Source organism: Paroedura picta, chromosome 1 (assembly GCF_049243985.1).
Source record: "Paroedura picta isolate Pp20150507F chromosome 1, Ppicta_v3.0, whole genome shotgun sequence".
NCBI classification, from domain to species: domain Eukaryota; kingdom Metazoa; phylum Chordata; class Lepidosauria; order Squamata; family Gekkonidae; genus Paroedura; species Paroedura picta.
The window spans coordinates 181638107-181664006 of NC_135369.1; the positions used below are offsets into that span (position 1 = coordinate 181638107).

Consider the following 25900-nt stretch of genomic DNA (forward strand, 5'->3'; position numbering starts at 1 on the left):
TAATTACCGTAAATTCACATACAGGTTGACATTTTGATTGGGTTTATTCCAGTTTTTAAAAGGCCATGGGGAGCGGAGTAAAGATTAGCCCTGAATGACAAAATTAAATCATCAACACAAACAATTCATAGCAAGACACCTCTGAAAGAAAACAAAAATCAAAGTCTTGGACTGTGTACGGCATTCAAGAGTCAGCGGACTCTACAGGTGGGCGAATAGTCCCTGAAGAAGGAAATCTTTTTCCTCATCATGAGCAGTCAGCCAGTACTGGATTTATTCATAGCACATTACAGTCACAGGTGGAGAGGTTTTGCTCCAGATTTTTCCATACATACAAGAATAAATAAATAATATTTTAGATTTTTATTTTGTATATGGATGTGAATGTATGTTTTAAACTATATTCCATCTACCCTGAGCCTCTAGGGCAGGGAGGAATATAAATACAATAATAAATGGGCAGGCAAGCAGGCGGATTGATGCCCTGATTTCAGAGTGGCCGGTGGGGCTACTGTACACATTTCCTCCAATTCCTGCTCCCTTGAAGATCCTATGAAGGATCAAGAAGAAGAGTTGGTTCTTATGTGCCACTTTTCTCTACCCAAAGGAGTCTCAAAGCAGCTTACATTCGCCTTCCCTTTCCTCTCCCTGCAACAGACACCCTGTGAGGGAGGTGAGGCTGAGAGAGCCCTGATATTACTGCTCAGTCGGAACAGTTTTATTGGTGCCATGGTGAGCCCAAGGTCACCAGCTGGCTGCATGTGGGGGAGCGCGGAATCAAACCCGGCTCGCTAGAATAGGAGTCCACACTCCTAACCACTACATCAAGCTGGCTCAAACTTGTCAAACAGTAACAAGTGGAGAGTGTCCTAATGCTCCATTCTGTCCAAGAAGGCTACAACTATCCTTCAAATTACGGAGGAACCAAATCTCATACTTAACAGTATCAGGGGACATGATCAAACAGGGGTCCGTTTGGCATCCACATCCCAAATGATTGTGTTTGACCATGTGCAGACTGAGAGGGCATTCCTGCTAGAAGAGAGATATAGTCAGGAAGTCATTGACATCATCCTAGCATCCACTGCTCAAATCTACAATTGCACCTGGAAGCCTTTTTTTTTGGATCACAAGAAGGTAGACGAACTGCAGCCAAAGATCAGCATCTTCTTGGATGTTCTGTAGGAAGGAAAGTCTAGACGATTGCTCTCGGCCACACTGCACAGAAGGCAGCGATAGCCACAGTTACTTCTCCCATTAAAGGGATACCTATGCCTATAATGAAGAGCCTCTTGTGGCACAGAGTGGTAAGGCAGCAGACATGCAGTCTGAAAGCTCTGCCCATGAGGCTGGGAGTTTGATCCTAGCAGCCGGCTCAAGGTCGACTCAGCCTTCCATCCTTCCGAGGTTGGTAAAATGAGTACCCAGCTTGCTGAGGGGTAAACGGTAATGACTGGGGAAGGTACTGGCAAACCACCCCGTATTGAGTCTGCCATGAAAACGCTAGAGGGCGTCACCCCAAGGGTCAGACATAACTTGGTGCTTGCACAGGGAATACCTTTACCTTTACCTTTATGCCTATAACATGACACTCACGTAACAAGATTTCCCAAGGAGTAGCAGCCGAAGACCCTCAGCAGAACACAAGAAGGCTACTCATGTCTCATAGTGCAAAAGGTGGCTCAGATTAGTGCATTCAGCACCAAATGAAGCAGCTCTAAATCCTGTTAACACAACTTCACAGCAGTTGCCAGTTAAATTTAATGAGAACATCACTTCAGATGGGAGTCACGTGTTGCTGGAGTTTTTGAGGGGAAAGCAGATGCTGCTCATTGGACGTATCCCCTTTGACCACAGGAAAAGCCAGGACCCTTGGTCACTCTTCTCAGGACCGCTGGCTCACTTGAGCCCACCGATGGCCCCAACCCAGTTGCCGCATGAGATGCTTCCTCTGCTGTACCAGGGACCCCTCCCCACAGAGATGAACAATTTGAAATATTCTTACCGGCAACTGGGGAAAAAGCAAACATAGTTGCTTCCTTCTGGATAAATGACACATGTTTAGACAACAACAGCATAGTGATCCATGGGACCTTCTAAGACAATGAATTGTAGCAGTAATGAAGTTACCATTGCATATATGTATTTGAAAATGTTGATGTAGAGCTGTCTCAATGCTCTGCTTCTGCCATGATTAATTGCAGCTCTCTGATCTGTTAGTCACTAGCCCTTTGACCATGTTTTATTGCCTAGGTCAGTTCCTCTTGCTTTCGCCTCTCGCCTCTCCCCCATCCGCCTTTATCCACTTCTGGAATACAGTCGGGCTCTTCCTATCTGGCTGTTGTGACTCTTTGAAGTCTTCCTGCATTGTATGGGTTTTCACGGGGAAGGGTTACGGGTCAAGGGATTATATGCTACGCCTCCTTGCCTATGCCTCAGTTTCAACAAAGTATTGTCGAGTTAACTTGCTTGCTCTGAATAAATGAACTCTTTGCACCAAGCCAAGGGTTTACGGGTCCGGCCGATTGAAGGAAACTCACAAGAGCTGCTACAATTTGACAGAATGTTAAAGTAAGATTTATTATGAAGAGTGTTGCCACAAATACGTCAATCAATTGCCATCCTTCTTGGCTGGAGGGGTTTTACCCCAAATCTGGACTTGCCAAGTGGTGCTTGTTCGGCCTGTCTGCTGGCCAGGTTTCTAAGCTTCAGCAAAAAAACAAAACAACCAAGGCTATTAAAAAAATAAACCTTCCTGACCCCAGATGTGTGCATGGTGGTCTGCAGAGTGACCTGTCCTGTTCCACCTTCCATTAGTCTTATCCTGTGAAAGGACAAGTATGATTGACAGGTATGACAAGGAACGAGCAGGACTTTGCTTTCTAATTATGACAAACTTCTTCCTCCGAGCTTGAAAGCCTGTAGCAGCCAGACTGTGGCTTATAAAAAGCAAGCAATTTGAAGAGAAATTAGCTCATGCTTTCTTGTGAAAGTCCAAGTTATTCTGACAAGCAACAGTCATGTAGTGCAAACAGTGTCTCTTTCCTTAAATATGTGAGAGGTGGTGTGGGTATTTATCGGTCCTTTTCCCTACTTTATGTGTAAGGCTGAGAGCAGCGGGGGTGGGTGGGGGAGCTATTTTTGTTTTGTGAGAACTGGGAGGATTTTGCAATGATGCACTTTAGCAAGTCCCAAGGAGAGAGATTGAATGGTCTTACCTAGCAGAAGGGGGATATAACTAGTCTTGTCTTTCACTTGCTTGTGTGGAAATTTCCCACTTGGTGCTGTTTTGGATCTCTTCAGTGTTTGCTTTTAAAATCATAGAGACAGAAGGAGCCGTGTAGAATATTTAGTCCAACCAGTGCAGGATCAACCTCAAACATCCAGGATAAGGATCTGTCCAGCTGCTGCTTGAAGACTGCCAGTGAGGGGGAGCTCACCACCTCCTTAGGCAGCCCATTCCACTGCTGAACTACTCTGACGGTGAAAAATCCTTTCCTGATATCTAGCCGGTCCCATTCTACACGTCGTGCAAAGCCATTATTGTGGGTTCTATCCTCTGCTACCAATAGGAACCTCTCCTGAGTTTATTAAAGTCAGCCCTAACACATTCTGGATAATCCATTTTCTTTACTACTAATTCCCATTTTTCAAGAACTTTGGTATTTGCCTTTAGAAAACTGGAGAAGGAGAAGGTGGAGAAAGGAGGAGCATTATCTCATCAGGCCTCAGAAGCTAAGCAGGGTCATCCCTGGCTAGTAGGGTTGTCCTCTCTGGTGTGGTTTGGCTGCTTTGGCGATCACTGAAACCCGAGGTGGCAAGTGCTGCAGTGCGCTGAAGCGGTCGGACCACGCCGGAGTGCACAACCCTGTTTGGATAGGATACCTACAAGGAAGACCAGGGTCACTATACAGATGTAGACCATGGCAAACCACCTCTGAATATCTCTGGCCTTGAGAACCTGGATTTGAGTAAGGCTTTTGACAAGGATCCCTATGATTGATGGGTAAGGAAGCGGTGGTGAGCTCCCCCCTCACTGGTGGTCTTCAAATTGAATTTACCTAAAATGGAGGTCCTCTGGTTCAGGGGTCGTCAACCTATGGTCCTCCAGATGTCCATGGACTACAATTCTCATGAGCCCCTGCCAGCATTTGCTGGCAGGAGCTCATGGGAATTGAAGTTCATGAACATCTGGAGGACCACAGGTTGACAACCCCTGCTCAGAATGCCCCAGATGAGGTGCTACAAGTCCCAACCATTGATGGGGTTCAACTAACATCAAGAGCCTGGGTGTGACTCTGGACTCCTCATTATCCATGGAGTCCCATGCCACGAGCACTGCCTGCTAGGCGTTTTACCATCTATGTCAGGCATGGCAGCTAGTGCCCTATCTCTCAGCATCTATGCAAAGTGGCCCATGCAACAGCCACTTCCGGACTCGACCATTGCAACTCGCTTTTATCTGATCTGGAAGCTCCAACTGGTCCAAAATGCATTGGCCCAACTGCTCAACGGAACCGGATGGAGAGAGCATATTCAACCAGTGCTCTCCCAGCTGTATCGGCTCCAAGTTGAGGACCAAATCAGGTTCAAAATATTGGCATTTACCTCCAAAGCCCTAAATGGTCCAGGACCTTTGTCCCTGCAGGACCAACTTCTCCCCATGCCCCTCAACGGAGTCTACCCTCTAGCACTAACGATCTGCTAAAGCTCCTTGGCCCCAGAGAAGTAAAGTTGACCTCAATGAGTGCAGGGGCCTTCTTGGTCTTGGCTCCGGCCTGGTGGAACACTATTTCCAATGAAATGAGGGCCCTATGGGACTTAAAACAGTTCTGCTGGGCTTGAAAGACAGAGTTGTTCTGCCAGACTTATGGTTGAGATCCATCGTCCACCAATGCCACTGGCTTCCCTATGCGTTCATAGTGAATGCACATAAGCCAGGGCATCCAGCAACACCAAATCACCATCGATACACACTGCTCTAGCACATCATCCCCTCCACCATTTGTTGAGGGAGGCAGTGTGCTCTGATCCCGGAGGGATAGTGTCACAGGGCATGATTTTAAGCGATTAAAAAAAGATATTTCAATTGTATCCACACTGTATTTGATCATGTTTTCTGTATTGTACCCTGTTACGATGTAAAGCAGAGCCTCTTGTGGTGCAGAGTGGTAAGGCAGCCGTCTGAAACTTCTGCCCATGAGGTTGGGAGTTCAATCCCAGCAGCCGGCTCAAGGTTGACTCAGCCTTCCATCCTTCCGAGGTCGGTAAAATGAGTACCCAGCTTGCTGGGGGGTAAACGGTAATGACTGGGGAAGGCACTGGCAAACCACCCCGTATTGAGTCTGCCATGAAAACGCTGGAGGGCGTCACCCCAAGGGTCAGACATGACTCAGTGCTTGCACAGGGGATACCTTTACTACCTTTACTTTACGATGTAAAGCACCCTGAGCCCTTGGGAAGGGTGTTATCATCAGAAGTTAATAAAATAAATAAACAGACGGGCCTTGAGTTGCCAAGGAATGGGAGTGTCTGCCCTTGTCACTGCGGGCAGGGCACTCTTCCCCTCCCCCCCCCAGGTGTTGTCTGGGGTTAACTGGTTTGACTTAGTTGTCTGTATGAGCTTCTTCCAAGCTGGAAACACACATTGAAATTCACGTTCTCCCCAAGCTGACTTTGCATTCTTCTGAGTCCTTTGTTGCCTTGGCTTCCTGCAAACAGATTATGTTGTGCAAATAAAGCATTGTTTGAATCTTTGCTTAGAAAATGTATATGTACTTCTCCAAGTACATGCTGAAGGTTCCTCACATAATGAAGCATAATAAATATATATATATAAACAATGAATACATTCAATTAAGCAAATTGTTAAAAATCCAGCCAGAGTGTTAAAAAAGCACCATAATATATTCACCAGCCTCTAGTGGTCCTTTTAAAACAGCCTTGGTTAGAAGCTAGGGTACAGAGCAATTTTGGCCTGATGCCTGGATGATGGTTGGGTGGGTGACAGGCAAACCTCGGGGGGGGGCGGAATTCCACTGAAAAAGCCTTGTCCCTTGTATTCTCCAGTTACCTGTGCAGGGCAGAGAAACTAGGGTGTAGTCTGCATGAGGCTTTTTATTCACTGCCAGCTCAAATAAATCTCTGCTGTCTACATTGAATTCGATTTCCACTTTGATTTGGGGTGCTTTGAATTTTCCCTCTGCAACATGCATGATTGATCACCCTACCTTTCCCCCGCAATATCCTGGAGTGGATATAACCCTCGATATTTCAAAAATCAGCATCAGTAAATGTTCAGATCTCTGCTTTTTGTGAAGTAACTTCCTGCCTCTTGCCTCCAACGCTGTAGCAAAGCAGTCTTCTCTGACTGACCAGGGCATCAAAGACTTCCTGGTTCCCGGTTGCCAGCCTTGTCTTAAAGTGACTGCACTCCAGAAGCCCACACTTCTCTCAGCAGAGATTTGTCTTGTGCCTTTCCTCTCTGCTCCAGAATGCCTGGCTGCTGCCTTTTGTACCAAGCTAGTCTTTGAAACCGGCTTTTGTTGCACTGCTACTATGGGCACACTTCACACAGCTTAAGCCGGAACTCACACTGAACTAGGGGTGATAACTGATCTCCTGGGTCTGGGCAAATCGACCATGGATATGGCCATGGCTCTGTCTCCAGAGGTTGCTAGATGAGGACCTCCAAGAAGCGAGGGAGGGACCAGGCACGTTTGGTGTAGTGGTTAGGAGTGCGGACTTCTAATCTGGCATGCTGGGTTTGATTCTGTACTCCCCCACCTGCAGCCAGCTGGGTGACCTTGGGTTCACCATGGCACTGATCAAACTGTTCTGACCGAGCTGTAATAATAGGGCTCTCTCAGCCTCACCCACCTCACAGGGTGTCTGTTGTGGGGAGAGGAATGGGAAGGCGACTGTAAGCCGCTTTGAGCCTCCTTCAGGTAGAGAAAAGCGGCATATAAGAACCAACTCTTCCTCCTCCTCCTCCTCCTCCTCCTCCTCCTCTTCTTCTTCTTCTTCAAGCAATCTTTACAAAGCACAGGGCAGGATCAGTTCACCTTGCTTCCCTGAGCCTACAATAGTGGCGATAAATGTGGGACATGATATGCCTGTTCAGAATCAGATGTTTCTAAAGAATGAATTTAAGACCTTCGGTCTCCCCTGCACCCCCACCCCTGGAGTCGTCCCTGGTGGAATCTGGCTGCTAGATGTCCTTCTGCCTCTTCTGGGCTGGAGCTTCCCCGCTGGATACGGGATATTGTGATTTTCTGCAGACCGGCAGAGCCAGCTGGCCGTTGCTGAAGGAGGGAAGCTTCTTGCTGATTTTGTGATGACGCAGGGCGGAGGATTTTTATTTTTAAATGGCTACTTAGAATTCAGTGTTTTATCACCTCCGCTTCTCATATAGCAGGACGTGTCTGCTGTGCAAATATTTGGGGCTTTGGGGAATTATTCCATAGGCTTTGCCGTAGCTCTCTTAACATATATTTGCCTTGGCATCTTTGCTGTCCTTTGCCAGCAGGTGATCCATTGGGCTCCCAAGCAGTTTGCAAGGGTTCCTCTTACTGTTGTTTTTACTCTTCTGCACGCATCAAGGATAGGGCACGTTTGTAGGTGGCTTAGCAGTCAGCTGTGAAGACATGATGGACTATGCCCCTTTCACTTGGTGGCGTTGGGAAAGATCTTAGGTTTTCAGTGGGATTTTCTCTCCTCCCCCCCCCCCCCCCCCCCCGCTTTACAAGGATCCCCTTTTCATCCACCCTAATGCACCATCTTCTTCTGTTCTGACCAAGCAGTGATATCAGGGCTCTCTCAGCCTCTCCTCCCTCACAGGGTGTCTGTTGTGGGGAGAGGAAAGGGAAGGCGACTGTAAGCCACTTTGAGCCTCCTTCAGGTAGGGAAAAGCGGCATATAAGAACCAACTCTTCTTCTTCTTCAGTAATATCAAGGCTCCCTCAGCCTCACCTCTCTCACAGGGTGTCTGTTGTAGGGAGAGATTGTAAGCTGCACTGAGACTCATTTGGATACAGAAAAGCGGCATATAAGTCACAACTCCTCCTCTTCTTCTTCTTCCTTGCCTCCCAACCTCCCGGACTGGATTCTGAAATTGGGCAAGCTCTCTGCTCTGGCAAAACCACCCAGCTTTACAGGTGCAGCCTGGCAGGGCAGCTCAGGCTGCCAATCTGTCTGCCAAACAGGTTTTGAAAACTACACTCAGACCTTATGTATCTATTGCATTTTTAAACAATCGAATAGCATTATTCTAGGGGGGGGAGGGGGAATGTATCTTTGGTGCAAGCCTTATGCAGAGACATTAATGTCTCATTAATTTGGTCACTCTCCAAGGATCTTCTGTGGTCTATAATTCTGATGCGTGGAGGTGAACTAAATCAGTTCAGGCACAGGCAATGCTTCTGGAACTGAGCATCTTTTTAATGCTACTATAGATTATTAGCCTAGGTTTATTGGCTCTAAGTTTAAATCAGATACGCAAGAGAAACGCGGCCGTCAGTGCCAAGACTCAAGGAAGCTGCTTGCCCTCCTCTCATGAAGGAGGGCTTGAGCTCGGATTGGCAAGCAGGATGACAGCTAGGAATATGTGCTGAGGAACATATGTTTGCATTAATCCTTGCCTGTTCCTTTCTTGGCAGCCTAGCCTTTCCCCAAATCCATGTTTTGGGTTTTCTAAGGTGGCAACTTCCTGGCGCCTTGTACAGAGCTTGCACTGTGCTCATGCACATGCGCTCTCTCTCTCTCTCTCTCTCTCTCTCTCTCTCTCTCTCTCTCCTCATATTCTGGTCATGATTTTGGCCTTATTTCCCAGGCGGTGTGGTGTTAGGCCCGTACCACTCCTGATTGCAAGCGGAGGCTGGTCTAGAAGTGACAGAGTAGTCTTCTGCTTCATATGACAAGAATCACTCTGTGTGGATGACAAAAGGCTGTGGAGAAGGGCTGTAGTCCAGACTTCACCCTGAGAAGCTAGCTTTAATGGAGGGACTGTTGTGGCTGGAAGGGCTGTTACTATCCTGCAGTCTGCATGCCTCCAAAGGTGTCTCAGATAATTAGAAAACAGCCAGGACCAATGCATGTTTTTATGAACTTAGGCAGATTGTGAGTGGGTGGGCAGGAAGGGATGTGTCAGTGTTTGTCTCCTGTGGCCCTGCCTTGCATACCCAGAGAATTGCTGATCGCCACATTGTGATGGTAGGTAAATTTCTTCCAGGCCAGGCAGGATTATGAAGATTTTTGGAGGGATGACGTGGGCATGAAATTGGGGTCACTGTGGGTGGGCAGGTAGTTGTGAGTTCCTGCATTGTCCAAGGGGTTGGACTAGATGACCCTGGAGGTCTCTTCCAGCTCTGTGCTAAAGCTCAAATTATGGATGACTTCTGTATCAGAAGTGGGTATTATGGCTCCTGTTTGATTCATATTGCTGGGGTAATATGCAGCTGAAGCTCTCCTTTTGACTGAAGTGGACAGCGTAGGGTCTTTGGGATGCTGAGATCCCTTGGCATTCCTCCCGGCTTGGAAGTAATTGGGTGAACTTTGCCCCAGACCTTCTGCCTACTGAAAGCTAACAGGGATGGGGTTTCCTGCTTCAAGAATTCTGAACCTCAAGTTGTGGCTTCTGCTAGAAATAATTGGAATGATAGCAGAACATGACAAGAGTACGAATGTCCACTCAGATCATTATGGGCTGGAGGCTTCTTTGAATATGTTGAGTTAAAAGGACCATTGGCGCTAATCTAAAGAATTGCATTGCTAGTTTATTTGCTACCAATTACATACCCATGTAATGATTGAGAATTTGTTTGGTTGGGGGACAAATACAGAGACTGGTTCTGTTGTATCTCAGGGGACAGTTTTATTACTCTTATGTCAAGGTTGCCAACTTCCAGATGGGGCCTATGAATCTCCCGGAATTACAACAGATCTCCAGACTACAGAGATTATATCCCATGGAGAAAGGGGCTGCTTAGGAGGTCCCAGGCCTGCATGGCCTGTGGAGGTCCCAGGAATTGCCCAACAGAGTTGGCATCCCTACCTTACATCAGTATGTGCCTTGGATTCTATAGAACCAAGGCTTTTGTGGGCCAGGGGAGAGAACTACCTGATTGACCGTCAACACTTTATAAAGGCAGAACTTGACCACATCTCCCTCCCTCCCTCCATCCCTCCCTCCCTCCCTCCCTCCCTCCCTCCATCCATCCATCCATCCATCCATCCATCCATCCATCCAGGTGATTTTTAGCCCACCACTCTCTAAAGCAGTGGTTCTCAACCTTCCTAAGGTTGTGACCCTTTAATACAGTTCCTCATGTTGTGGTGACCCCCAACCATAAAATTCTGCAAGGGTTCTTTCACAGAAATTAAACCGAAACTGACCAATGTTTTGAAGATCTATTGTTCATGATTGTATATAAATTGGTTTTTTCCTCCATGGGGAGGTGGTGCTGGAGTGGGACGTGCTGCGCAGCGAGCAGGCGCGCCCGGAGAGGCTGGACTCACAGCTGCAGGAGCTGTGCCACCGCCGCCTGGAGCCCAAGGCTGCCAAGCTGTGCTGCCACCTGGAGCACCTGGCAGGAGATTGTGCCATGCTGGAGGCGCTGCTGGAGTGGCCTTTGGCTGAGTGTGGTCACCTGCAGGAGGAGTGGCAACAGGGGTGGTGCCCACCCAGCCAAGCTGCTTGCCCTGCTGGAACCTCTATGAAAGGGTCATTCGACCCCCAAAGGAATCCTGACCCCCAAGCTGAGAACCACTGTTCTAAAGACTCATGGCGGGTTGCAATATAATATCCCCATCAAACATATAAAACGCCATCTAGTCCCATAACAATGTGACCGGGCATTAAAAGCAGCCTGAACAAAGACTGGCAGTGTTACTCCCCTACCCCTATTTCCCGCAGCCATCCACCCCTGGTCTGGGTACGGTAGATGTTACCATGTCTTTTGTGCAATATTGCTGGCTGGAAAATCTCAGTCACTTCCCCTTTCATTGTTTTCTGATAAGATACAGCCAGACCCCAGAATTATGGAAGAAACAAAGGTTAGTATATGATAATTTTGAAATAATATGAACGAGAATGAGATTTTTCATTAAGTTATTAATTTAGCTAATGTCGACACTGGTAACCCTGCCTGGTTCTATAAACTGCACAGTGAACTGTTGTTGGTCACTACGTCCCATCCAATGAAGTTAAGGTCTGTTTTCCCCCCTTTGTTCAGTTGCAGGAGACAGAGCTGTTAGACCTCACGATCGTCAGAGATGCCAGATGTGGGAAATATGCCAGAGCTCCTAAGGTAGGAAAACATTGCATTTACATTCCAGATGTTGTGGAAATACGTTTGGTGAAGATTTTAATGGAATGAAGAAGCGACCAAAGACTTCCTGCGGCTATTGTGACATTTGCTTTGCTTTTATCACAAAAGAGGTTTAAAAAACAAATAAAATTTAATTTTAATTCATTCAGGAAAAGTTTGCGGATTTTAAAAAGTGTGCCTTTTACAGCAAATCTGTTGCTCAGCACATGAAATTCCACAAACACAATTATTATAAATATCATAAACTCAAAACAGTGGATACAAAGTGTGGTTGATTGTCTCTTTGATGCATCCATTGGTGTAAGCCATTGCCACAAACTCTGGAGCTTTCCTTGTGGGGGGCTAGGTTCCTTGTGGGGGGCCATGATTGCCTAGGGCAAAGCCCCCTCCATGTGCAGATGGGAGTCAGTTGATTAAGTGATCCTCTGTGCAAATCAGGGGGGGGCAGGTGGTAGGATCCGAACCTCTTGGAGAAGCAAGTTGTCTGAGTGAGGAGGAATGTTCCGTTATAGTCCCTGTCTGCTGTCAGAAGTGGTATGGCCCAAACACAAGTTGACCCCTGCCATGAGGGCCAAACAACATGGTACATTCCACCTAGGATTGGGGAATTCGGTGCGCTTCGGCCGCTTCAGTGATCACAGAAGTCCTAGGTGGCCAGCGCCATAGCACTGGCTGCCTCTGGCGTCCGCGATTGCCAAAGTGGCTGAAGCCCCAAAGCCTAGCTCCACCACAACTTGGGAACCCAGCGACCCAGAGCCAATTCACTTCCCCTGCAGACACACATGGGGACTTCTTTACCTGATTTGGATTGGGATTGCGGTGCTAGGGAATTGTACAGGGTGGCGTGTGGGTTGATTTTGACCCCATGGCTGTATACAGGCTGAGCATTTCTGCTGGTGAGCTGAACTTGGAAAAAAAAAATCAAAACAGTTGTAAATGTGTTTTTGTCGGTCCCTGGGACATGCTTCTCTCCTGTTTCCTGTGGCTCTGGTGCATTTCAGGGCCCTCTGAGGGACAGAAAAGCCCTGCCACTCAAATGGTTGTCCCAAAGAATATCCAGTTGTTTGGGGGTTGAGGAAATGATGACGTGCATAGAGGTTTGTCTGTTCAAACTAGCATGAGTCAGTAGCTATATCAGAACGGTGATGTGAATAGGAAAGAGTTTCCATTTAGAAATGGCATGGTCTAGCTCAGGGGTAGTCAAACTGCGGCCCTCCAGATGTCCATGAACTACAATTCCCAGGAGCCCCCTGCCAGCATTCGCTGGCAGGGGGCTCATGGGAATTGTAGTCCATGGACATCTGGAGGGCCGCAGTTTGACTACCCCTGGTCTAGCTTGTTTGAACCGGTTTTTGCTCTTCCTGCATTTACGCATGAATGCAAACTTACCATGTTTAACTGGACATTTATGTTCTAGACCAGGCTTTCTCGATCAGGACTTTGTGAAACCCTGGGGTTTCCCAAACAAGTGGGAATTGATTATTTTTAAATATATTTTTAAAATTTGTTAAAAAATTTGTGTTATGACCATATATGGTCATGTCAATTGCCCCACCCCCAAAATGGCCAATTATGGGCCTGGAGGGGGTGGGAAGGGGATGGGCCCTGCTGGGGGTGTACACAGGTATTTTCCCCAATCAATTTTGCATGATTGTGCCAATTCTGGGGCTTCTCGAACACTGACGAATATTTCAGGGGTTTCTCAATAGTAAAAACATTGGGCCAATGAATCACCCAAGATATTCTTAGAGACTTTTGAGGAAAATCCCTAATTCTCAAAAGCCACGCTTAAAGTAAACATCCTTGAGGTTCTCTGTTGTAACTCTGTTGGGGGCTGCTCCGTGTGCCTAAACGTACTTCCTATGTAGGAATTGTTTTCCGAAAGGCCTTTATATGGAGTGTCCTTTTCCAGGGTCCCTTTGGAGCCTGTGTTGCAATGGAATGCTCTCAGCCAGTGGTTTATGATGGACCAAATTAATTGTTCCTGATTTCGGGCTTTGTGATACAAAGCATGGGGACTTTAACAATGGATAAAATGTTCCTTTTTTTTCAAAAATGGTACATTTTTGAAGGAAATGTTCCCAAATGTTGCTTTGTCTGAAGTACATATGCTGCCACTGTTTGTTATGTTGTGTTATGACTGCAGTTGGTATTGTGCAAACAGCTTCAATTGAATCTCTCTAAAAGTTTGTGTGTTTTTTTAAAAGGCTTGTCTTTTTCAGTCCAGACACACACACCCCTTCCAACCGGGCCACATCATCCTTTTCTTTTCAGGGTTCTCAACCCAAACTCTCTGTCTAGAACCCCATGGAAAGGTGTCTGGTGGGGTTCTCAAGCAACCCCCCCCCCTTTTCATTCTAGGGTGTGCCTTTCCTGCTCACTGCTTGTGGCCAGCAGAACTGGAGAAGCAAAGTTCCCCTGAGTTATCCATTGTGGTTTCTGTGTGTCTCGGCAGGACGGCAATTTTAAATAGTTCAATGATAGGGAGCCAGCTTGGTGTAGTGGTTAGGAGTGTGGACTTCTAATCTGGCAAACCAGGTTTGACTCCCCGCTCCCCCACATGCAGCCAGCTGGGTGACATTGGGCTCGCCACAGCACTGATAAAGCTGTTCCGACTGGCAGTAATATTAGGCCTCTCTCAGCCTCACCTCCCTCACGGAGTTGTTGTGGGGAGAGGGAAGGGAAGGCGATTGTAAGCCGCTTTGAGACTTCTCTGGTTGAAAAAAGCGGCATATAAGAACTTACTCCTCCTCCTCCTTCGAACACATCTTTACTCAGCAAGTTATTAAACTGCGGGATTTCCTTCTGCTGGACATAGCAATGGCTATGGACACAGCTTGAAAAGGGGGCTGGACAGGTATGGCCCCAAGCCCTGTTCAGAAGAAGCACCCCTCTGAAACCCAGTGCTACGAGGGGCAGGCCTCAGCCTCTGTGCTCTCCTGGTTGGCTTTTCTGGCTGCTGTGTGGAAAAGGATGCTGGATGGACCAATGGTCAGTGAGGCAGCAAGACTCCTCTTATGGTCTTAATCAAGTCAGCATTTGCTGCTCCTTAAGACAGGAGTCTCAGTTGGATCTCTTCAGCAGCTGAACACAGTGTGCTTGGGACTCTCAAACAGATTGTGAACCGAAACAATTGAACACTGGCCGGGCATAGGCTTCAGATCATCCTGCCATGATTGTAGTGTCCATTTCCCCTCTGCTTGCCATGCAAAACAAACAAAACCCAAATGCAGCCCATTTGGCTGGCAAAGCCTATGATAGATGTTTGCTTCTTAGGGAGGGCATCCTTCATCTAGTCTAGCACTGAATAATGTTTTTTTTAAATAAGATTTTCAGAGGCAGGGAGTTTCCTGAGTGTAAAATGCTGTCCATAGTTGGATTTACAAATTGGTTTTATAAGTAGTCCTAGAAGGAATTGTATTGGCCAAATGTTAGGTTGCTGTGAATGTTGTTGTAGCAATTCCGAAAAGGTTCTTCTCCTGCAGTGATGGGATAAGTGGAAATCTCTGCAGATTTCAAAAACAGCATTAGGTTCTGGTTCCTCATATCTCTCGGGCAAAACGCTGAGCAGGATGACCTGCAAATTAAATGCAAGAAATAATTGAAAGGCTGGAGTGCATGGCCCAGAAGGTCTCTTTCATTCCTCCATATGTTGCTTTAAAAAAAAAAGATACTGCTATGATTCGGGATTGATTTGGCTTTTAAATTTGGCCTTTTCATTAAAGTTATTTCACAACTAAACCAACCATTTGACACTAAACCAACCTGGTACATGCCCCCCCCCACCTCTGCTGATTTAAAATGCCTTCAAAGCAGGGGTAGTCAACCTGTGGTCCTCCAGATGCTCGTGGACTACAATTCCCATGAGCCCCTGCCAGCAAATGCTGGCAGGGGCTCATGGGAATTGCAGTCCACGAGCATCTGGAGGACCACAGGTTGACTACCCCTGCTTTGAAGCATCCAGCACTGAGCTGCAAGAAACAAGCAGATTTTGTCATTTGTCTGTATGCTGAAGAATGGGAGGAGCGCAGGGCTAGTGAGCATGAAAGAAGCCCATTTAGTGCAATGTGAACTGGAGGAAGAGAACGGCTGGTTGAATCTTTACACTGGTATCAGACACAGGGGGACAACCAGGTGGGTTCCAGGAGGTACCTCTGCTTTCTAGGTTCTCAAAAAACGATGAATCTTGATCTAACTGGGAGGTGCCTCTCATCAATATTTCTGGGTCTAGCCCCCCTTCCAAGAAAGGATTCCCTCCCCTTGTTGATGTTTGATAACAGTGTTTAAAAGGAGTATGAGTCCCAGGAACACGCTTCTTTGATAGACTGATATAAGGTGTCTATCTAGAGACTAGAGCAGGGGTAGTCAAACTGCAGCTCTCCAGATGTCCATGGACTACAATTCCCAGGAGCCCCCTGCCAGCGAATGCTCCTGGGAATTGTAGTCCATGGACATCTGGAGGGCCGCAGTTTGACTACCCCTGGACTAGAGACTTCGATAGACTGATATGTCTCTAGTGCCTACTCAGGCTGGTAGCAGCAGTCCAGGGTCTCGGGTGGAGAACGGACTTTCACATCACCTGGCCCATTTAACGGGAGATGCCAAGGGCTGAACCTGTCTGCCCAACAGATGCTCTACCACTGAGCCACAGCCCCACCCAAGCAAGTAAACCTCAAATTCCTCCAGGTTCGCTGGGCCTCCAGAGTAAATGGTTGCTCCCTGTGCAATACTGACCGTTTATGCACTGGAAGTTTCATGCCGGGCTGAAGGCTGGAGTTTTAGTCGTGCCAGGTTGCCCCGCCTCTTCCTGCCCCCATACAGGGGAGCATTTGCCTCATCCGCCCCCGATTTGTGCTCCTGCACGGGAGCTGGGGCAGTGAAGTTCCCAGTGCAGAAACGGTCACTGAGAACTAAGCTAGTTGGACTGCTGGTTTGATCCAGAAGAGCATTTTTCTTCTTTTTTTGGCATCTGGATAGGAAAGGTTCCTTGATAAAATCTTAGTTGTTCCTTGAAAAAGACACAACCTTCCTGTATGACTGACTCCTAAGAAGAATCACAGCACATTCGTCTCACATTTAAAAATTAATGTTCTCCGGATGGAAACACACCCTGCACCCGGCACTCTCCACTATTTTGGCTTGTTAGCAAACTCCTTGGAGCTATATAAAGATTCTAGTTTCCATAGAAACTGTTGTCTGAAATTTCAGGATGTTAAAGCATCCATGTTAATTTCCATTTGCTAGCTGCATATATACAATATAATTTCTTGTTCCTCAGCACGGAAGCTGAAAGTTTTGTCTTGCTGCTATCTCAAACCCACCTTCTGGCTAAAAGCTGTTAAATTCAAGGGTATGTGATACGATCGGCAAAATTGTAGGATATCCAAGGTGGGGGAGGAGGAACGGGACACAGAAAGCTTTGCAAGCATAGCAACACATTTTGCTCTCTTAGAATCATAGAGTTGGGTAATCCAGGGTAATCTAGTGCAACTTCCTGCACAATGCAGGACCTCACAACTACCTACCCACACACTCACAATCTGCCTAAGTTCATAAAATCAGCATTTCTGTCAGATGACTCTAGCCTCTGCTTAAAAACTTCCAAAGAAGGAGAACCCACCACCTCCAAGGAAGCCTGTTCCACTGAGGAACCACTCTAACTCTCAGGAACTTCTTCTGGATGTTTAGCCAACAATTCTTTTGAATTTAACCCACTGGTTCTGGTTCAACCCTCTGGGGCAACGGAAAACATCTCTGCTTCATCTTCTGTATGTAAGCCCTTCAAGTACTTGAAATTGGTTATCATATTACCTCTTAGTCGTCTTGTCTCCAGGCTAAACAGACCAAGCTCCCTCAATCTTTCTTCATATGATTGGGTCTCCAAACCCCTCACCATCTTCGTAGCCCTCCTTTGGACACACTCCGGTTTGTCTACATCTTTCTTCAGCTGTGGTGCCAAAAACTGAACACAGTACTCCACGTGAAGTCTTACGAGAGCAGAGTACTGCGGTACCATCACCTCCCATGATCTAGACACTATGCTTCTTTTAATACAGCCCAAAATACCATTTGCTTTTTAGCTACCGAGTTACACTGCTGACTCATGTTCAGTTTATGGTCTACTAAGACCCCCAGATCTTTTTCACATGTACTACTGCGAAGACAACTCTCACCCATCCTATAGTGATCAGTATGATTTTTTTTACCTAAATGAAGAACTTTACATTTTTCACTATTGAAACTCATTTTATTCATTTTTAGACCAGTTTTCTAGCCTGTCAAGATCATCTTGTATTCTGATTGTCTTCTGGTGTGTTTGCTACCCCTCCCAGTTTAGTGTCATCTGCAAATTTATCCATTCCGTTCCTTCATCCAAATCATTTATAAATATGTTGAACAATACAAGGCCCAGGACAGAACTCAGGAACCACTCCACTTGTCACTCCTCCTCAAGAAGATGATGAACCATTTACAAGCACCCTTCTGGCGCGATCTATGAACCAGTTCCCCATCCACCTAATTGTAATAAGATCCATACTGCATTTCACCAACTTGTTAATAAAAATATAATGTGGAACCTTACTAAAATCAAGGTTAACTATGTCCACAACATTCCTCTGATCTAGGTGGTAACGTTCTCAAAAAAGAGGTAAGGTTCATGAGAAAGCCATTCTGACTCCTAGTAATTACAGCCATCTGTTCCAGCTGCTCAAGGACGACTGATGATTTGTTTTAAAGTTTGCCAGCTATAGACATCAAGCAGATCCTTCTTTTTCTTATTCTTGAAGATGGGGGACAATATTTGTTCTCTTCCACTCTTCTGGCACTTCACCTGTTCTCGAAGAATTGTCAAAGATAATGGACAGAGGCAAGTTCCTTTACTACTGTTGGATGCCATTCATTTGGCCCAGAGGATTGGGTTTCATCTAAAGAAACTAGGTGTTTATGGACTAACCCTACAATGATCCTCGGCTACAACTCCCATCCCTCGTCATGTGAAATGATTTTGCCACATGGAGCATGATTCCCCTGGCAAGAGAAGACTGAGGAGAAGTAGGAATTGAGCAGTTCAGCCCTCTCTTCATCACTACAGTGTCACTTTCATGTCCCCGCAATGGTCCTACCATGTCCCTTTTCTTTTTCCTGCTTAGAATATAACTAAAAATCCTTTTCTTCTCCCTTGTTTTTAGCATTTCTTGCTATCCTAAGCTGATACTGAGCTTTAGCTTTTCTAAGGTTGGAGCCCAACAGTCAGGGCTATGGTTGCCAGACATTTAGGGCTTTCAAGCTCAAAGCTGTTGTGATCTACTTGAAATGAGTGGGAAGCCTGTCTAGGTAGCTTTGACCTACCCTCTCCTACCCTGCCTCTGAATCTTAGAATATAAACTACTTTGGGCAGGGATCTCTCTTTCTCTTTTTAATGATGCTGATTTCCGCTGTATGTCTGTTTGTAGCATTTGACGACGGATGCAAAGGTAAGGTGCATCATGGATGGAGAACCCAACTTTGAGTTATGGAGTAAGGAGCCATTTAGACATTGTGGCCTTCAAAGGTTCTGACTCTGAGTTTAAATTTGTTACCGATTCTGCTAATTGCAGAACAGATATAAGGAGGAGGAGGAGGAGTTGGTTCTTATACGCCGCTTTTCTCTAACCCAAAGGAGTCTCAAAGTGGCCTATATTCACATTCCCTTTCCTCTCCCCACAACAGTCACCCTGTGAGGTAGGTGAGGCTGAGAGAGCCCTAATATTACTGCTGGGTCAAAACAGAAGAACAGAAGAAGAAGAGTTGGTTCTTATATGCCGCTTTTCTCTACCCGAAGGAGTCTCAAAGTGGCTTATAATCGTCTTCCTTTTCTCTCCCCTCAACAGACACCAGGTGAGGGAGGTGAGGCTGAGAGAGCCCTGATATTCCTGGTTGGTCAGAGCAGCTTTATCAGTGCTGTGGTGAGCCCAAGGTCACCCAGCTGGCTGCATGTGGAGGAGGATCAGGGGATCAAGCAAGTCCATGCACCTTAAACCTCTACACCAAACTGGCTCTTAATTAAGACCCAAGGACCCTTTTTTGCATGAATTACTGGAGTGAAGCATACAGACTCATTTTGCTTTGCTTGCCTTTTGGGAACTGAAATCCAGCTGTGTGGTAATTTGTAACTGTTTCCTTATTCTTTAACTTAATTGAACTTTGGATATGCGTGATGCTATGTTGCTTTGCTTTTAATTAGACAGGCTTACATGCTGCCATGATCTCCTAAAAACATCAGCATTTAAAGAGGCTTCTGACACATCAGTAAAGAATCCCCATCTTGGCAGTACAGGAAGATTTCGATTGTCAGAAGTTGTTTTTATCCTTGGGAAAAGCTTGTGTCACTCTTTTCTTCAGCTGCCTTGGCATCTGTCCCTCTTAATAAAACAGTAAGGGGTGTTGGGGTGGGCTCAGTCTGGGATGGGGGGGCAACAATTGGCCCCTTGGCCCCAGACTGACAAGCGGAGGGGCCAATCGCGCCTTCCGATCGGCCCCTCACCAATACAGACCAGAGTTCCATCCAGTCAGCCCAGCCAGGGGCAATCTGGAGACATTGCTGCCAGTCTGCCCCTGACCACCGCAGGGAGAGGAGCTCAGTAGGGCTCATGGGAATTGTAGTCCATGGACATCTGGAGGGCCGCAGTTTGACTACCCCTGCCTTAGAGTATCTAGCCTCGCATTCCCACACACACCTAGTTATGGTGAGGGTCATTGTTAGGTTAAACTAGGAGGGCAGAAGGATGTATGGTCCCGTGAGGTCTTTGGAGGAAGGGTAAGATAATAAATACTATATTGTTCTTACGTGCATTTAAATGAACTGGGATGGTGTCCTCCATAAACTGTCTAAGCGTCAAGACCAGGGGTAGTCAAACTGCGGCCCTCTAGATGTCCATGGACTACAATTCCCAGAAGCCCCTGCCAGCATTTGCTGGCAGGGGCTCCTGTGAATTGTAGTCCATGGACATCTGGAGGGCCGCAGTTTGACTACCCCTGGTCAAGACCGTGCAGATACTTTAATCTGCTTGTAAGTGGTGGAGAAGTTCTGAGGTCCATTTTGGTTGTGTTTCAGTGTCACATTGGTTTTTCCAAGAGACCCTCAGGAGCTGTTAGTCTGAGAGTCAACACTGAGCAAGACAGATGAATGGTCTGATTTGGGTATAAGGCAGTGTCTTTATCTTATCATGCCGTTTCATAATTTCAAAAGTCTCAAAGGCTCAAGCAGCAATTGTGCATCTCTTGTTATCCTAATATGGTCCTATGCTAAGAAATGAGAAATACTTTGTCTGTGGGTGCTCCCAGAAGCTAGACTGAAATGTTTTCTGGTGGTCTGAACCATTAGAGTCGATAATTATCTTCTAATGTACTTGTCATTTTTCATAAGCTGCGATTGTAAGTACTGCATGGACATTAAAGTTATATTCACGAAAATGGAGATCCTTTCCCTGATGCATGGCTGAAAAAGCCAAAAGTGCATTTATGCCCAGGAATGTAAACAAAGGAAATTCTGAATGAAACAGGGAGTGTACAGGACTTTATGAATGGGAGAAGAGTGGCTACGTTGCTCTCAATTCGAGATGTTGTTCTGCAGAAGGAAGGCTGGCTGGCTGGCTGTGCTCGGATGAACCAAGGGCTGCAGTGCCTCTTCCTCCCCTGCAAAAGACCCCACAAACCCCCTTCGTGTTTTCGTACCCATTTGCTGTAGTATTGAGCGGGGATTAGTTAAATGTGATCAGGTGAGCAATGCAGTTTGATTGCTGGGATAGGCCTGCAGCCCAAATAGAAATAGTATATTTCTTTCATAGGTTGCTGGAGCTAAAGTGCCTTTTGCAGAGTAGGGATCTGCAGAGTGAGCTAATCGAGAAATTGCAGTAGAGTAATTGCATGGAGATGTATATACGTTGATTACCTGAAATATTAACAAAAAAGCTGAACATATTAAGCAGACATTAAGTGAAGTGGTGCGCACCCATTCTTGAATTTCCCTGAATCAGGTCAAACGAAATTAAGGCAGTCAGCTGCATATGGCACTTGAAACCACTCTGCATCCTTTTTAAACAGTGGACTTCCAGCGTTAGGAAATCCTTCGTACCACACTGGTGGCAGAGATGAACAGAAGAACAGATTGTAATGGATTGCTAGCATAGCAGTCTTGGTAGTGCTGGATTCTGAGGACTGGTTTGGAGGGAGGCTTAAAATTGCTGGGGGTCTCCCACATCCTTGTGGCATCCTCTTCCTTCTCTCCTCCAAGCGGTCCCTCAATTGCTTCCAGGAGCACCGGCGTCTGCACCTGGTCCATTCCTAGAGCTGTATCACTGCTCTGATGCTCTGTTGAACTGGTACCCACTCAGCCCTCTTGCCTTTCCTGGAAGGCCTCTTGTGGCAGCTTCATCGAAACCGGCCCACCCCTTGGAAAGGAGACAGGCCACTGAATGTCACGGAGCACTTCCTTGGCATTGTCTCGTCCAACTATCTGTGCTTTTTCTCCTTATTCACCAGAGCAGACATGCTGGGGGGGGGGCAGGGAGGATGCCTTCAAAGCAAATGGCATTACTTGAATGCTGAAGCCGGATATTTTATTTATTGTTATTTATTTATTAGATTTTTATGCTGCCGCTCCCAGCAAGCTGCCTCTTGGCGGTCCACAGTAAAAACATCTCGTAAAACACATCATCAGTTTGTAGAAGCCAGATACAATACACTCTCTACCACAATTCTGCAACTGTTCCCCAACAACCTATAACAATTTACAATTACAAAATACAAGGTGGTAAAATTATATTCTCCTCCGCCAACATCCCAGAGCCATTGGGTTACAGTCACACGATTGGTGATGGAAAAACAGGGGTCGATCATCCGGCAGCTCCGGACTCAATCTAGCCCTGAGCCCAGGAACCAAAGCAGGGGGGGGGGGGAGAAGGGGACTGGAAGCCTCACTGAAAAGTTTCCCATTTCCTCCTTAACAGAATCTGCAGCCACCGCCACTGCTGTTGTGAGGTGATTTCATTACCCGCCCACCCCAAAAAAACACACCCAGATATGACATTTTCTTAGCCAGTTTGGTGTAGTGGTAAGGAGTGCGGACTTCTAATCTGGCATGCCAGGTTCGATTCTGCGCTCCCCCACATGCAACCAGCTGGGTGACCTTGGGCTCGCCACGGCACTGATAAAACTGTTCTGACCGGGCAGTGATATCAGGGCTCTCTCAGCCTCACCCACCCCACAGGGTGTCTGTTGTGGGGAGAGGAAAGGGAAGGCGACTGTAAGCCGCTTTGAGCCTCCTTCGGGTAGAGAAAAGCGGCATATAAGAACCAACTCTTCTTCTTCTTCTTATATTCCTGGAAACATTTTCTGTGATGCAGTTGACAGGGAGAGTGAGGGTGTCATTATAGCCAGTTTGGCATTAAGGGGCCAAGTCTGAGTTGAAGAAGAACAAGAGTTGGTTCTTATATGCTGCTTTTCTCTACCCAAAGGAGTCTCAAAGTGGCTTACATTTGCCTTCCCTTTCCTCTCCCCACAACAGACACGCTATGAGGTAGGTGAGGCTGAGAGAGCCCTAATATTACTGCTGGGTCAAAACAGAAGAACAGAAGAAGAAGAGTTGGTTCTTATATGCCGCTTTTCTCTACCCGAAGGAGTCTCAAAGTGGCCCTTTCCTCTCCCCACAACAGACACCCAGTGAGGGAGGTGAGGCTGAGAGAGCCCTGAGATTCCTGCTCGGTCAGAACAGCTTTATCAGTGCTGTGGTGAGCTCAAGGTGGCTGCACGTGGCTGCACGTGGGGGAGCGGGGAATCAAACCCAACTCGCCAGATTAGAAGTCCATATTCCTAACCACTACTCCACAAGCTTGCTCTTGAAAGCAAATGAAAGCAAATTAATTCTGTACCTGGCAAAACCAGTTCTGGTAGTCCCTTACCTGGAAAACCTTACAAGGGTTTGCCGTGAGTCGACTGCAACTTGATGGTACTTTCTACTTCCACGGAAGCAAATTTGTTCAGTAGCCTACAAGTACCAAGGCTGTTCTTTGTTCTCCTCCTCTTCCTGCAGTACAAAGAAGCAAATTCGCAAAATGTTGACAAGATAAATACCAGCTTTTCATTTTGAGTTTTGTGGATTTTCAGCTCAAGAACATCAGCGCCAAGCTCTCTCTCCTGTTCCTGGGTCTTCCCCTGCACTCAAGTAGTATACCTGAGGTTGAAGTGCTTCATGTCGTCAGAGAAACACTGTCAGCTCTAAATTTAAAAGAACGAGGTTTATAAACATATCTTTAGCACAGCACAGAATTAAGCAATAGTCAAAAGAAATTGGGTGAAATGTAATCCTTCTGTCGCTCTACTAAAAACATGTCCCGTCTGATGTTAAATATAGAGTAGGTACCTTTGCTTAAGGAGTTCCAAGTTCCCATTTGAGTGAACAGCTCACCTAGCAACCACATGGCCCAAGATGGCTGCTTGCCTCTTCTCCTAAGTCTGAGCCAACTTCTACTTTAATGGTCAGCAGGTGAAAGAGGACCCCCCATCATAGAATCATAGAGTTGGAAGGGATCTCCAGGGACATCTAGTCCAACCCCCTGCCCAATGCAGGAACTCACAACTACCTGCTTACCCACAATGACCCCAATTTCATATCCAAGTGATTTTCACTCTCACCAAAAATCTGGCTTGGAGACTGGCTTGGAGACCAACTGTCCCCTCCTACAGAAAGCCCCTGCATTTCCCAGGAGAATCTGGAAAGTTGATACCCCCCCACACACACACACCTCCAGGTACCTGCTTCCTGACTAGACCAAGTGATTAGTTGCCCCTCCCTGCTCTCCACAGCACGGAGGAAAATCCCGTGTCCTTTTGAAAGAGTAAAGAATTGCAACACAGAGCAGATCAAAAAAGATCAGTAGCAATCTGTCATAAACAGAGAGGATTTTTTCAAAAGAGGAAAAAAATGTCGTAGTGTCCTGTAGATGCTGCTACCTGGGTTTGTGCATTGACCTCCCCCCTCCTTTCCTCCCCACCCCGTGGATTCCATCTCCAGGGGAAGAGGCAGCTTGCCATCCAGAGGCTGCTCAAAGGATGGCTCTTGATAAGCTTTTGGGGTGGGTGGGGGAGAAACGCTTCATGTCACCGAAGCACAGCTGGAGAACCGTTTTGAATGGCCCCCTTGCCAAGCTGGGGGATGTTTTCACCCAGGGCGGGGGCAGCAACAAAAAGTTGGGTTTCGGTGGTGTGGGGGGGAGGAGGAGGTGAGCAGAACATTGGGTACTTCCAATGGCTGCAATAGCACCAACAAGCCAATTCTGTTCACCTCATGGAACATTTATTTGTTTGTTTATTTATTTATCTATCATATTTATATACCGCCCTCCCCGGAGGCTCAGGGCGGTTTACACAGAACATAAGAACAATACATGAAAACAGTCTATAACAATATTAATAACTAATAGTTGTAACAATATAACAGTATAACAATATAACAGTATAAACCAGTGGTCCCAACCTTTCTGAGGCTGGGGACCGGCAGGGCAACTGCCCTGCCCACGCATCGTGCATGCGCGGCCGTAATCGCACATGTGCGGCACTTTCGTGCATGCGCGCACGCGCAAAAGTGCTGCGCATGTGCGATTTCGGCCATGCGTGGCGCATGTGCGATTTCAGCCATGCGTGGCGCATGTGCGCATGTGCGGCCCGGCCGCGCATGCACAGTGCGCGCCGCGGCCCTGATTCCCTCTCCCCACCCTCCCACAGTGAGAAGCTTCCCGGGCCGCAAGCTTGCGGCCCGGCGCCATGGCCTTCGCGGCCCGGCACCAGGCCGTAGCCTGCAGGTTGGGGACCACTGGTATAAACAATGCAACAGTGCAAACAGGTCCAGAGCACTCTGGTGGAGTTCTGAGAGGGAGGGGGGAGCAGGGGCCCTTCAGTCGCTGTTGGTTATGCCTGGTCTCAACCAAATGCCTGGCGGAAGAGCTCCTTTTGGCAGGCCCTGCGGAACTGTTTAAGCTCCGTCAAGGCCCAGATCTTGTCCGGGAGCTCGTTCCACCGGGGGGGGGGGGGCAGAACAGAGAATGCTCTGGCCCTGGTCGAGACCAGGCGGACTTCTTTAGGGCCAGGGACCATTAGCCGGTTGGTATGGTAGAGCGCAGAGCTCTTTTGGGGGCATAGGCAGGGAGGTGGTCTCTCAGCCCTTACCGCGTATAGCCACATGTGACCAGATTGCCTCTCATCAAGCTAATTACAGGCCCAGACGATCACAGAGGCATTTGCCACGGACACCGGAGTCTTCAGGGCTTCACCCTTCCCTCTTTATTATCTTTGTCTAACCCCTGAGCCCTGACACACTTTCTTTCCTTCCTCCTTGCATCCCGATTGCCGATATCTCACACTTGTTTGGCGTATCATCCCTTTCCACCTCTGCACGAGCATCATTTCTTTTTGCATCGTCCCATGAATCGGGTGAAGTTTTGGCAAAGGGGGAGGGAGAAGCCTGGTCCTTCTTCCACTGGCGGTGTTGACTTTGGTGGTGACTGATGGGAAGAGGAAGAGATGGCAGGAAGGGCTTC

The 25900-nt window shown here is 47.2% G+C and overlaps 1 protein-coding gene across 3 annotated transcripts in view; it reads left to right on the plus strand.

The window, feature by feature from the left end:
* The window catches only part of PLCB1 (phospholipase C beta 1), a 508515-nt gene that overhangs the window by 129174 nt on the left and 353441 nt on the right, over positions 1 to 25900 (plus strand). For all 3 annotated transcript variants that reach the window (XM_077314606.1, XM_077314600.1, XM_077314616.1), the window contains one exon: positions 11232 to 11306. In XM_077314606.1, the coding sequence (XP_077170721.1) occupies positions 11232 to 11306 (75 nt within the window). The remainder of the gene's footprint in view (positions 1 to 11231; positions 11307 to 25900) is intronic.